The sequence below is a fragment of the Falco peregrinus genome, chromosome 5, assembly GCF_023634155.1.
Source record: "Falco peregrinus isolate bFalPer1 chromosome 5, bFalPer1.pri, whole genome shotgun sequence".
NCBI classification, from domain to species: Eukaryota; Metazoa; Chordata; class Aves; order Falconiformes; family Falconidae; genus Falco; species Falco peregrinus.
This window is the reverse complement of record NC_073725.1, coordinates 41,110,864-41,124,170: the sequence shown is the minus strand read 5'-3', so window position 1 is coordinate 41,124,170 and position 13,307 is coordinate 41,110,864. Positions and strand designations below refer to the sequence as shown.

General features: G+C 45.8%; 1 protein-coding gene across 11 annotated transcripts in view; it reads left to right on the top strand.

Annotated features, from left to right (window-relative positions):
• Positions 1-8,867: 8,867 nt before the first annotated feature.
• The window catches only part of ADAM22 (ADAM metallopeptidase domain 22), a 137,756-nt gene continuing 133,316 nt past the window's right edge, over positions 8,868-13,307 (top strand). For 5 of the 11 annotated variants that reach the window (XM_055804257.1, XM_055804249.1, XM_055804247.1 and 2 more), the window contains exons 1-2: positions 8,868-9,297; positions 9,429-9,589. In XM_055804257.1, coding sequence (XP_055660232.1) covers positions 9,240-9,297; positions 9,429-9,589 — 219 coding nt within the window. In that variant the 5' untranslated portion in view covers positions 8,868-9,239. The remainder of the gene's footprint in view (positions 9,298-9,428; positions 9,590-13,307) is intronic. The other 6 variants (XM_055804254.1, XM_055804252.1, XM_055804248.1 and 3 more) reach the window with 2 other exon arrangements.

Genomic DNA, 13,307 nt, shown 5'->3' with positions numbered 1-13,307 from the left:
GAGGTAGTCAGTGTTAGTAAATTGACTTGTCAGATAATCACTGTGTATGTTTTGCAGGTGATTTGATGCAATACTAGAACATGTTAGCTCAATGGGCACTACAAAGAGGAGATTTAAACACATGGGAATCTGGCTTTAGAATCTTAAGGGGAAAAAACTAAGAGGTTTGTCATTAAAATCGGAAGACTACATATGAAGACATTGCAATGCAGAACAAGATTGGAGAGTACACTGCTACTCGTAGCAAAAAGCACTTCTAGTCCTAATGCAGGTGATGTTTACAGATGACTAGTCACATCAGTGCTTGCTGAGTCCCCATTGTGTGTAGTATAGTCAGTGTCACAAACCACATAAGCCCATTGAACTGTTTCTAAAACAGATTTATTATCTTTCAAGCTTGTTTAAAAAAAACCCTAGTTTTTACAAAAATCTAAAAGGAATGATACTACTATTTGAGAAAAATAAATATGAAAGGCTAGGTATTGGGACATTTATCCATCTCTCTTGCTTGCTCCCAGAGAAGAGAATGAATATTTTCAAAGTATGTCAGGGATGCTGAGAAATGCCAAAACAGTTCAGACAAACACTACCACAAGTACCTGTAGTCACTAGAATAAAGGTTTAGCATTAGAAGTGCATTGTATCTGTTAAGTACATCTTTTTGATCGTTACATACTATATAATTAGTTTGAATTCTTCATAGATGCATTGATTTCTTCTAATGCACTTCTGGATTTTCTTTCTGTGAATTTGAGAAGCTCGTGTAGGTAACATATTCTATTCAAAACCAGTTGTTAGTATACTAACACTTGCTTCCTTTTTGTGGTGGTTAGAGAAACTTGGAGCTATGTTCCTATACTCTGCAGCATGCCCTTACACACAGCATGGGATTCAAGATGTTAATGCATCCAAATCTTCAGTTACAAAAAAAGGTGAAAGCTTTAACCCTTGTTCTGAACTTGTGCTACTTCATTTTAAAGTCTGAATGAAAAAAAAAAAAAATCCTGTGGGCTTTTACATTATAAAAGTACTCTTAATAAAGTGCCTATTGTATAGTTTAATGATCTTCGTTGTTTCTCTTTTATAGGTGTGGCAAGCATGTTTCTGGAGAAGTGGACTATGTTATAATCTTCAAAATGCTGAAACAGAAGGTGCATGCACACATACCATCACTGAAAGCCTGTGCAGACACTATTGGTTTGGTACCTCCGTGTAAAGGTGAGTTGTAACTTGTCTACTCAGACCCACTTTATTTCATTACCATGGGAGAGAGCAAAATTATTTTCAGTAAAGACTTTTAACATGGAAACTAGCTATACAGTACAATGTTGAAGTAGTAAGATGCAATGGGGTGGTAGTAACATCAAAAGAAATGCAGGTCTTGAAACCTGCTTTTAGAAATAAGGCGTTAGAAGAACTAGTGTATTACGTTGGTTACACCCCCATAAGGTTAGGTGTGGTATCTTTGCAGTGGATGCCCAACCGCTGCATAAGGCTTTGCTCCACATTATGTGTTTTATCTAGAACAGAAATGTTTCTCTTCAGGTAAATTTATGGCATGGCTGAGGGGATAGAGTTTCCAAGGGTTGGGAATGCTTGTGTGCATGCGCACATGCGTATGTGGGTACATATAGATACTCATATGGGTGTATGGTGATAACGGACTCTGAAACCACGCACATCTAAGGAAGTTCTGCGATAATGTCAGAGTTGCCTGCACTCGGGTAAGCCCTATGCTCGGCAGCGGGATCTTCAAGCAATGATCTCTGTTGGCCAAGATCCGACTACAGAACACTGAACACGAAGCAACAGGTAGGTGACTGACAAGCTGGCCTCCCCCTTTGGAGTTGGGGGGGGACGACACTTGGTTACAACCGGAGGACCACTGAGCATGTTAACATCGGTTCTGTCCTTCAGGGGCTGTCATTGTGCACTGAGGTGGTTGAATCCATGTTCCACCTCAAGCTTGCAACTTTGGTTACCCATTCATGCCATCATCATTCTGTGTTACCTGCCAGCCTGCATGGCTGCAAGGCATATGACTCCTTAGATGCACCTGTCGGGGGTGGGTGTGTGCCTTCACCCTGTGCTCAGAAGAGCCTTGGCTGTGAAGGACTCGGCTAATGTAACTGGTGAAGGTATCTATGAAGCTCTTGTGGTGGTCTCTTGAGTGCAAGAATGATGGGGGGGGAAAATGGTGGCTGCTCTAACCGACGTTACAGTGGGGTATGTGGACAGAGGATGGAAATATGAATCGCCCTGTACTCCCCAGCTGGAGAATCTCTGTGAGCTATATGGCCCATGTGACCTCTGGGCCAGTGGCTGATGAGCACCAAGGGCTGATGAAGGCTGCCCATGCTGGGCTTTTTGATCACATTGATAGCTGATACCACAGTAGCATCAAGTCACAGGCTGTCTTGGTCTTCCACTGAGTCTACCCAAAGGTGGAAATCACTTCCTTGCCCAAGTTTCATTCTGTAGATGTTCTGTATCTGAGATTAAGACATGCAATTAGATTATTAAGAATTATGGGAAATTCCTGAAACAGTGAAGTGTAAAATAAAACTACAATCAAATGTGAACGAGCGTTCATATCATTCTTGTGTGACTAGTTTGGATGTTACTTGCATGACAGCAGGAGATGGAGTCCCCTTTATCCCTCTTGTTTTTTCTATTTTGTTTATCCCTCTTGTTTTTTCTATTTTGTTTATCCCTCTTGTTTTTTCTATTTTGTGTCATCTCATGAAAATACATTTCTGAAAAAGCTATTTCTTTCAATTGCTTGCTGCCGCTCACATTTAGCTGTAACCTCTGTATGCCTCTAATCCCCTCTCTCAAAGACAACAGAGGGGAAATTTTAGCAGCCAATCAATCTAGAACTTTACAGCTTATTTACAGAGAATATACGTAAGTGGACTAGAAAACAAATGCCAAAATTGATTTCTTAGAATAACTAGTCTTCTGGACCATGTAAGGAGATTGTTTATGCTATTAAATGCAAGTGTAAGTAAAGGTAAATGCCATTAGTAATTCCAGCCAGTAATAATGTCACCTGATACCTGTAGCAGAGTGAGGGTAGGTGTGAAATGAGTTCGTTAACCAGATTAACATCTCTGAAGGATGTAAGATTAATATTTGGTGGGTTTACCATGTGTTCTGTAAATGTTACTGTTTGGTTTCTGATATTCAACAGTGTATCCACTTTAGAGAATGCAGCTATCCAAAATAAATGCTGAGCATCCCAGATATAGCACCATAAAAAGATTTGGGATGCAAAGCAGGTGTTTGGGTTGAGTCCAGTTTCATGGGGATAAAGCAGCTGCAGATTTGGGTGGCTGTCAGATTTGATCAAATTTTTTTTTATTGTTTTTATTTTGAGCTGAGGGGGGATCTTACTTAAAGATCTAGTGTCTCGAATATTCTTTGATATGTGGAAATTTTGACTTTAGAACCCAGGCTTTCTCTGTGACCTTCAGAACAGTTGTGCAATGTGGTACTCCAGTAGAATAGAGGTTGAGAGCCACACCATGGAAGTAATTTGCCAAGTGATGGTAGTTGCTTGTGTGGTTCAAGCCACCAGCTAGAGTAGGAATTTGGAGGTGGGTCTCACATTATTTCAGGAACAGGCACACCATCCCCAGATGTCACTTGGGGTTCATCTTTCAAGTACAAGGTGTGCAAGCAGGGTACTTGAGCCTCAGAAGCTTCATGGCCCTTGGAAAACGACACTTTTCTGGCCACAGAGATGCATGAATCTCATCCTGTAACCTGCATTCAGATTGGTTTAGCTCAGTAGCTGTTTAGCTTGTTTCTGAGGATAATTTTAGCAAATAACTTGCCTGACATATTTTAGGGGTTACTACAGAAGATCTAACCTGGAGGCTCCTAAGTGAATGCAAGTTTTCTATGTTGTAAAACATGCATCAGATCTCTGAACGTTTTCTACTTTGCTGGTGCCCTGATTTCCAAACCACTTGCCATGAAGCCAAATGATTCTTTATTGAACAGAGATATAATAATATTTATCAAATGAAGATAAATAAAAACCTTAGCTTTCTTTACATCACCTGATTTTCTAAGAAACTCATGGTACTAAACTCTACTTGTAGTTACCCAGCCCAATCTCCTAATTCCCAGAGTGGTGAGCAGCAGTAACAAGATGTGCGAAAAGGATCCTGTGCAATGACTAGATGTGGGATGAAACCAGCACCAAAAAACTTGTATTTGTACACTCGGAATGAAAGAACTAGACGAAGTCTGAACCACTTTTATCCAAAACGGGCTGTTCATCGCTGCTTGTCCAGTTGTTTTTTCAGTCCATAAGAGCTTCCTGTCCCTCTAGATGCTGAGAATTTTGAAGGTAATTCCAAAGTACAGCCCAAGTAAAGACTTCAATGGACTAAATACTTGTTGAATGAAAGCGTATTTCTACTTATCAGCTTTGGATTTACTAGTTTTAATTCAGTTGACTTTTGTCTTACTTGCGCACTGTGCTGCCAGAACAGAAAGCATCAGCTTACCTTCCCTGTACTATCTATATGACATTTTACTGTGTTTCTATCCATTCATCACCATCTTGAATGATCCTAATCTTTCTGGGTTTTGTCACTGTCTTTCTCTGAGCCTTGCAATGTCCTCATAGGCAGTGGCCAGTGCAGTGCTCCAGATCAGACTGTACCTCCAATTTAATGTCAAAACGGATTCTGTGTGATAAGCTCTCTATTCAGATGACAATTGCATGTGCTTCCTGTTGCGAGGTGGTATTCATGCTCTGACCTGAGTAACCAGCAAGGTCAAATGTTTTTATGTACGTTAGTCAAAAAGGTCAGTGCTGTATCAGTCATGCAGTCAGAATGCACTGTTGACTGTAATTGGATGTGTAACTGGTACTGATACAAGCAAATCTAATTACCACGTATTCAGAATGTAAGTGTGGTTTTCACATGGAAACATTTAGGGTGGTACGCTTACGGTAACAGGTGGCCAGATGAATAGAGACAATTACAAAATATTCATAGATCTGCCTCTTATCAGGAAAGTCTTACTATGCTTTTTATAAACTTTTATGACTGAATATTGACCACTGAGAATGTGTTTGTTAAAAAAGTGCCCTAGTTTGCAGTTACAATCTGGTATATTTGAGAAACCAAAAGTTGCTGTATGTTGGGAGGAGAGTTACATTTTCCACAGCATTATGTTGCTGTAACATTCTTTTAACTGGAGTCAGCGTTATTTTTCTGTCATGTCTATGCATACACAAGGCTCCACTGTGTATCCCTCAAAGCAGAAAATGTAGATTTCATTGGAATTATAAAAATACAAAGCAATTTATGTAGGTTTTTTAGCATTTAAAAATGTGTTACTCTTTCAGCATGTTAAAGTGGGCTAATTTCTTCAGAACTTTAGGCAGTTTAAAACTGTGAATCATGATAGCAGTCACTACTACTTACCATAGTGGTTACACCAAAGCTTCAGTTTTACAACCAGGAGATAAATTCCAATAAATTAGAAGTACAATGTCAACAGAGCTGTTTAGTCTGTGTATCTGCCTTATCTTCTGTGGAAAGGAGAGAAGTAACACTTGGATGTTAAAATTAAGTGTTCAATTATGACTTGTAAGTAATTATGCTTCAAAAATAATATTTGGAATACCTATGGTAAATCAAAATCTGAATATCTACTTATCGCATGTTTTTTTCCACTTTCTCTTGATCCTTTGAAATATTGGCATATGCTTTTCAGGCTTCATTTTTCTGCCATTGTAGTTCAGGTACAGAATGTGCTTGTTATGTTTGGCAAGTCGTGAAGATGGGTTGCAACATAGGGTAGAGCTGTTCTTGCTCATTCAAAAGAGAATTGGCCTAAATTTTCAGTGTAATAAAATTCCAGAGACCGTTAACTGGCAAGAGAATGAACATGGGAAAGTTGGCCTTCATTTGCAAACAACAATTTCTTTGGGCATCCCAATATAAGAAGGATATCAAATTATTAGAGTGTGTCCAGAGGAGCGTGATCAAGATGGTGAAAGGTCTTGAGGACAGGACTTACAAGGAGCAGCTGAGGTCACTTGGCTTGTTCATCTTGGAGAAGAGAAGGCTGAGGGGTGACCGCATCCCAGTCTGCAGCTCCCTCAAGGTGTCTAGCAGAGGGGGAGGTGCTGATGACCTCTCTCTGGTGACCAGCGATAGGACATGAGGAAATGGGATGAAGCTGCATCAGGTGAAGTTCAGATGGGACATTAGGAAAAGGTTCTCCACTAAAAGGGTGGTCAGTCACTGGAACAGGCTCCTCAGGGAAGTGGTCTTGGCACCGAGCCTGTCAGAGTTCAAGGAGCAGCTGAGCCAGCGCTCTTAGTCATACGGTTGTTTTAGGTAGTCCTGCGAGGAGCAGGGAGTTGGACTCAGTTTCCTTATGGGTCCCTTCCAACTTGAGATATTCTATGATTTCCTGGAAGAAGAAGAAAACCTGCCCCCTGATGTGAAAAAGCTTATTGCTCAGAGGTAGACCATCTGCCACAGTCCTGAGCAATGTCAAGGAGCTTCCAGTGAAGTAAGAGCAGGAAGTGAGTATCTATGTTCTGTGCCTGATTTCCAAAATGAACCTGGAAAAGGGTTCATTTCATAATCAATAAATTAAAACATTATTTCTCTGAAGGATTAATCCCATCAAATCATGCATTTTTAACCACTGTGTACAATGAAAGGGGACTTCAGGCATGCTGATCAGGATTTCCTTCATTGTGATTCAGATCCTCCAATGTGATATAGAAAATTCCTGCAATTTATTTAAGCCTTCTCTTTTGAATTAATCTTCAATATTTATCATAGAAGTGCTTTCCTAGCCAAATGGGAGAAGGATATAAACAGGAGAGGTTTGCAAGGGGAGGGACATGAAAACTTTTTTCAGCTCTGTTTTGGCCAATTGCTTCTAGCGCACATACTTTTAAAAATGCCTTTATCTTTGCATTAGTTCGCTGTATTTCTAAAAAACGTTTTAAAAATTATTCTTAAAATTAGTGAAGGGTTTGATCAAAATAGAGTTGGCATACTAAAAAAGTCCCAGATCTATGAAGCTACTCTCATCGTACCTCACCACATCCCCTGAGCCTGGAGATGTGCATTTGTAGTTGTTGGCTTAAGGCAGCCGTGCCTTGGCTAGTGCATCTTCCATGTGTGATATCTACACCGAACCTAGATGATGGTAATGGCACGAAAAAGAGGAAATATATGAGGTACTGATCCAAGAAAAGAGTGTTTAACTGTACTGTGTATCTACTGCGTAACTGGTGTAATATATACCCAATGTCATGAATTCTCACAGGAATGCTGACAGAAGCAGCTGTGGAAGAGTGTGCCAGTGGGGACAGTTTGGTCTTACTGGGAATAACTGTAGAGGCTGGCTGCACCCTGAAGCGTAAGGATTTACAAATTTTGAGAAAAAGGTTGAAACATCATATTGTAGTACTGATTTTTTAAATTATTATTTTTTTAATAAATAGCACTTTCTTGTTTTCTTTACCTATCCCACCCGTGGTTGTTCTGATACCCTGCAGCAGAGTTTTGTAAGCTAATAATGTGCTGTTTCAGCAACTGCTTGAGGATTTAATGGATACTTGGAGGTAATATTCCATCTTGCCTGTAGTGTATGACTGCAGTGTAAGCAGGGCAGCACAAAACTTACTAGCCACTTTCTCCTTGAAGTTGATACATGCTTGCAGATGCAATACTGTGCTCCTACATTGCCTGTCTTACTCCCATTCTCTGCTTGTTGAACCATCATTTTGTCTGGTTTTGTATTGTGGAAACAAACTGTGAGAAACTGAGTTTCCTTCACCTGTCCTCTAATTGCTTCCCTTACTAAGATACTCTATGTAAGCAAGGTAAGACCTACAGAGAGATCAGGCCTGGAGCCCTGACCCTTCCCAGCAGTGGCTCCCTGGGAGCGTGGTCCCTGTGTGGGGGGAGCCCACTGAAGGCAGCCTGGCAGCCTGAAATGCGTGTAAGAGCAGAAATGGAGGTGCCAGGTGTCCGGGCTGTTGCCAGTGCAAGCAATGCCATTAATATTGATCTTCATAATGGTTTTAAGATTACGGCATCAAAAGGTTGCTGGTTGGCTTTTTTTCCCCCCTTCATTTACTCTTCCAAACTATAACGAGCAGCAGTTGCAGTGCCCTGTCCTGTGATGCCACCTCCTTCTTTATCGCTTACCACTGGGGCAAACCTTGCAGCGGGGGGTCTGACCCCGCAGCCTCTTGCCAGGGTCGGGAGGGAGCTGGGAGCTGCATCTGCCCCCGTTCTGCCCTGACACTCCTGCTGCCCTCCCGCCTCGCCCTCACCGTGCGCCATGGCATCCTCGGCTTCGGAAAACGCCGGGGAGCGGGGGGGCCTTAGACAACTGCCGCTCTTGTCCCGTTTTCAACACGAAACGTAGTTGGGAAAGGTGGGACGTGCGGGGTGCTGGCAGGCGGCACTGCTGCCCGCGGCCTCCCGGTAGGTGGGAGTGTGGAACCGGGCTGCGGCTGCGGCCAGCCCTGGGCCGCGGGAGAGCCCCGGGTGTGGGGCGGCATGGCGGGGACCCCCGGCACTTCTGCCGCTCGCTCCGGCCTCTGGCTCGGTCCGGGAGAGCGCGTTGTAGCGTGACGCGAATGACGCCGCGTCGCGATCCTTCCCGGCTCTGTCCCCAAGCGCCGCTCCAGTGGAGAAAGCGAGGAGGGGGTGGAAATTTAAGGAAAAAAAGGTCATAGAGAAGGAAAGGGAGGTTTCTCTGGAGAGGAACGAGCCGCGGAGGCGAGCGGGGCCGGCGGCGGGGCGGGGCGGGGGCAGGGAGCGGAGACGCCCCGGGGCCCCGCCCGGCGGCACGGGCTGGCGGCGAGCGCGCGCCGTGCGGGGTTCCCCGGGCGGTGCGGCAGCGGGGCCGCCCCACGGGGTGGGGGCGTGGGGGGCAGCTGCGGGCGCTCTGCGGCGTTCCCCTGGCTGCGGGGCTTCCCCTCCGGTCCCGCGCCGGTCCCTCACGCCCTGGCAAACGACTACATTTCCCAGCACTTCCTTCTTCCGAGCGGGCTCTGCGGGGAGCATCGCCGGCTCTCGCCATCTCCTTCCCTCGCAGGGGGCTCGGCGCGGCGGCGGCGGCGGGGCGGAGCTCAGCTCGCAGTCCCGGCCCCGCGGCAGCCGCGGCCCCGCAGCGCTCCCCCCGCCCGTGCAGGCGCGGAGCCGGCGGCGCACGGCGCGGCGAGCAGCGCCATGCGGGCTGCCGCCTGCCTCCTCTCCCTGGCGCTCTGCGCCCTGCCCGCTCCCCCAGGTGAGTCGCGGCCGCGGGGCAGCGCCGCCGCGCTCGGGGCGGGCAGGGGAGCGGGGATGCTTGCGGCGGAGCCCCGTGGAAGCGGCGGGGCCGGGGGCGCAGCGGGTGACGGGTGCCTCTCCCCTGCCCAGGAGGCGCCGGGCCGGCGGCAGCGACAGCGACGGCGGGGCGGCGGGGCGAGAGCCGCTTCGCGGAGCGAGAGAGCATCAGGCCCCTGCGGCTGGTCTCCGGCGGCGGCGCGCGGCGGCCGGCGCTGAGCACGCGGGTGCGGAGCGGCGCGGCGCGGACGCAGGTAGGCGCCGGGCGGGGGGAGCCGCGGCAGCCCCGGCACCTGTCGCCGCGGCCTGGCGGCCCCGCGGGGCGGCGAGGGGCCCCCCGGGCGGCAGCCGAGGCGGTAGTGCGGCGGCTCGCCCGCACCCCTCCCGCGGGTGGGCCCTCGCCGCGGTGGTTCGGGAGCGGTGCCCGGCGCGGGGCCGGTTTTCCCGGGGGAGCGCTGGGCATGCCCGTCCTGCGGCAGCAGCGCCGGGGCGGGCTGCGGCGGCCCCCGGGCCCGCCGGTCCCCTGCCCGGGCCCGCCGGTCCCCTGCCCGGCCGCCGGCCGGTGCTGCGGGCGGAGCGCGCTGCTCGCGGCTGCGGGGGCTGGGGGAGCCGCGGGGTGAAAGTTGCGGTGCCTTTGCGGCAGCTGGGGTTGGGTCGCTGCGGCTTCATTCCGGTTTCTGGCTTGAAGTGTGGGCGGGTGTGTGTGTGTGTGTGTGCGGGGGGCTCGGAGGCGTTTTTAAAAATAGAGGCTGGAAATGGGAAGGGAATTGCTGGAAATAGAACGCGAGCTTGGCATCGCGGTGTGGCTGGGGTACCGCTGCCCAGGCGGGGTATGTTTCAGGTTTCCCTCACGTGAGGACCAATCCCTACAGCTTTTAACAAAGAGCCACCCCAGTTCCCTTTAAAACGCAGCGATTTCCATCTCAGTCACTGAGCAGCGTATCCGAGGTGGGCCATGGGTGTTAGACCTAGGACAAAACCACATCGAGTCTGTGCTGTTGTAGATGAAGAACGTAAAAAAATTGCGCCTTTGGGGAAACAGCTGACATCCAAGATGAGTGGCAGGCTTCCCTTTCCTCCTCTTCCAACTGACTGCTGTCCGTTTAAGAAACAAAATAGCTGACAATATTGTCTCGGATTTCTTTTTATAATCCATAAAGTTTAAGCACTGATAGCTTGTATTCTTTTTGTGTCACTAAATAACAAAGGCTCTCCATAGTGTATGTATTTGCCTCTGAATGTAACTTCACGTAAAGATTTCTCAGATGTGAGGGCCATATATACAGTGCAATAAAATAGGATTCTGCAAGTTCCAGATTGGATGCTTTGTTTAAAAAAAAAAAAAAAAAATCTCTCAGCATTTTGAAGGCCCTTGAACACCCAGAAGTTCAAGTGCTTTGTGACATGTCCATTTAAAAAGTAGTAATGATTGCATTTGGATCTAATATTAAGATTCGAATACCGGTCTTACAGAACAGGTCATTAGTTAATGGGCTTTGCTTCTCTGAATGTCTCAACTTTTGTTCACCAAATCCTATGCTCATGAAGAATTTTCAAGTTATCCTCATTTAGTTGTTAGTATTAATGTTACTCCAACCAGAAAAAAAAGTGACACTACTGAGTTAAAAAATGGTTAAATGTTTACTTCACAACAGTCTTCAGGCTAAACTGAGCTTAAATTTGTAAAGCTGTGCATGCAACTACAACGTTTCCTCCTGATAACAAGGTTCCTTCTGCTGCTTAAAATATCGACAGTCTCTCTCCCATGGTATCTGATGGCTGTTACCCACAGAAGGATGCCGTCACTGGTAGTGATTTGGAGGAAGAAAATTACGAAGCAAAAGCTGGCCAAACCGCGTGGAGCTGTGCTGATTTTTTGTGTTCCTTGCATAGGGCAGAGTTACATCCTAATTGCAGGATACTGCATCCGTTTCCCAGAGATCTGAGTCAGCTCGGCAGTAGTGGACCAGCAGCACAGCTGCCTTTGCTTAACTGAAGTTTTGTAGAAGCTGCCTTTAGGAAGGTATTTTTGCAGTAACAGTGTGAAGTGTGCTGAGTAATCTAGTATACTGACTGCCCAAGTCTAACATCCCATAAAAAAACCAACACCCTTACCTCTGCCAGAATGCTTGTAAAAGTTATGGACTGAGTTAACTTTTATGGTTGATTTTGGGTGGCTGGTAAAAGTCACACGAAGTATAAAGATGCAGGGTGCTGGATTCTGCTCACACATGAAGAGGCACCCATGCCTGCCCTGAAGAGTTAACAGTCAAAGATCTGTGGCATCTAAAAGCACAGCAGATGTGCCCTCTCCATCAATAACATTTTCACGTGTCTTTGTTTTATGATTGAATATGCTCTGACTGCCTCCATGCCCTGTTCTATCCATTGCTAGTAGTCTTTGGACAGCTGTGTTTCAGAGTTAGAAAAAACTGGTCTTGAACAGAGATTTCAAACCAAAGCTGATGGCCTTGTGGATTAGTTTAGGGAGGATGCTTCTTGGAGGAGGTTAAGGCATTCAAGAAGTATCTCTGATGGCTGAAGGACAAGCAGCTGTGTCTAGAAACGCAAAGATACCTGAATGGGATGGTGCAGTCAGAGGACTAGACAGTGAGGCTGTAGCTGTTGAATTAATGTAAAACAATGTAATTGTGTTTTGAATTGGATAAAGATAAAAGGAGAGAGAGAGATAAGCTGGAGAGAAGGAAGTCGCATTAAATCGGATTGGATTCCTTTAATTCCTTGATGAAAGCTTTAGTTGCAGAAAAGGGCAGAAGTTGTACAAGAGGGATGCAAGCCTGAGTTTGGAATTACACAAAGGGAAACTAAGATGGTCATTCAGGGTACAGCTGAAGGAAAGCGTTGCCTTTGCAGATCAGGAGTTTCAGAACAGGCTTAACGATGCAGGAGAGTATTATGAGAAAAGGAGGCGAAAGAAGGGAACCGAAGGCAGAACTGACTGGGAGGTAGGGTTTTTTCAGCATTTTTTGAGGTTCTTCTCTAGCAACCTCCTTTGTTTTGGGGATTTTGGGGCCATTGCCATAACTATTAATGACTTCTCTCTTTGATCTATTAAATAGTAAAGGAAATAGTCTATGTACTCATGCTAGAAACCCAGAATATAATTGCTTGAGAAACAAAATCAGCATGTTCCCAGTTGTAGCAGTCCAAGATTGCTGGACTCTGGAGCAAAGCACGAGGCAAATGTTGTAGGCTATTATATGTTCATGTAATTAATGTTTTAATGTACAGTATGTAGTGGACATTGGAGAATTCACGTGACTTTGGGTTTCTGCTTTTAATTCCATTGCAGAATAGAGTCACTACCAGTATCCGTGACGTTCCTGTATCTCAGTTTCTCTGTTCCCCAGAGGGGGCCTATTAGCAGCTGCACAGCACTTAATCTAAAGAGTAATCAAGATATATCTGAGAATATGCTAATATTAATATTATCATTAATGCAACCCAGGATCTTAGCAATGGACACTTAATTTGCTGTTGCATAAATAAGCCTGTTAGATGATGAATGTCCTCTATGGCAAGGACATTTAGTGAAGGCTAAGCTAAGATTTTTGTGTTCAAAAGAAAGAAAGCTCCTACTGTGGACATCTGTAAGGAACCTCTTACCTCCACACCTTGAGACGTATTTTAATTTGGTATTTTAAGAAGAACATGGGAAATGACAAGTCTCTTAGTGATTTCCTTTAGTGAATACTGTGGAGGCATGTTCTTCATTAAAATGTGTGAATGTGTAAGCATTCGTCTGCACTGCCTGCATTTGTTCTTCCGCCTGTGAAGGAGACCAAAACAAAGCACAAAGTATGCCTTTACAAACTTGAGTTTGTACTCTATGTCAGCACCTGGTTTGGAGGACCTTTTTCTCTAACCATATTCAGTGGATCAAATGTTGTGGTTGCGAAGATGAGATTCATTTTTCGGCTGGACATTGGAGTACCAGACCTCTACATGCCT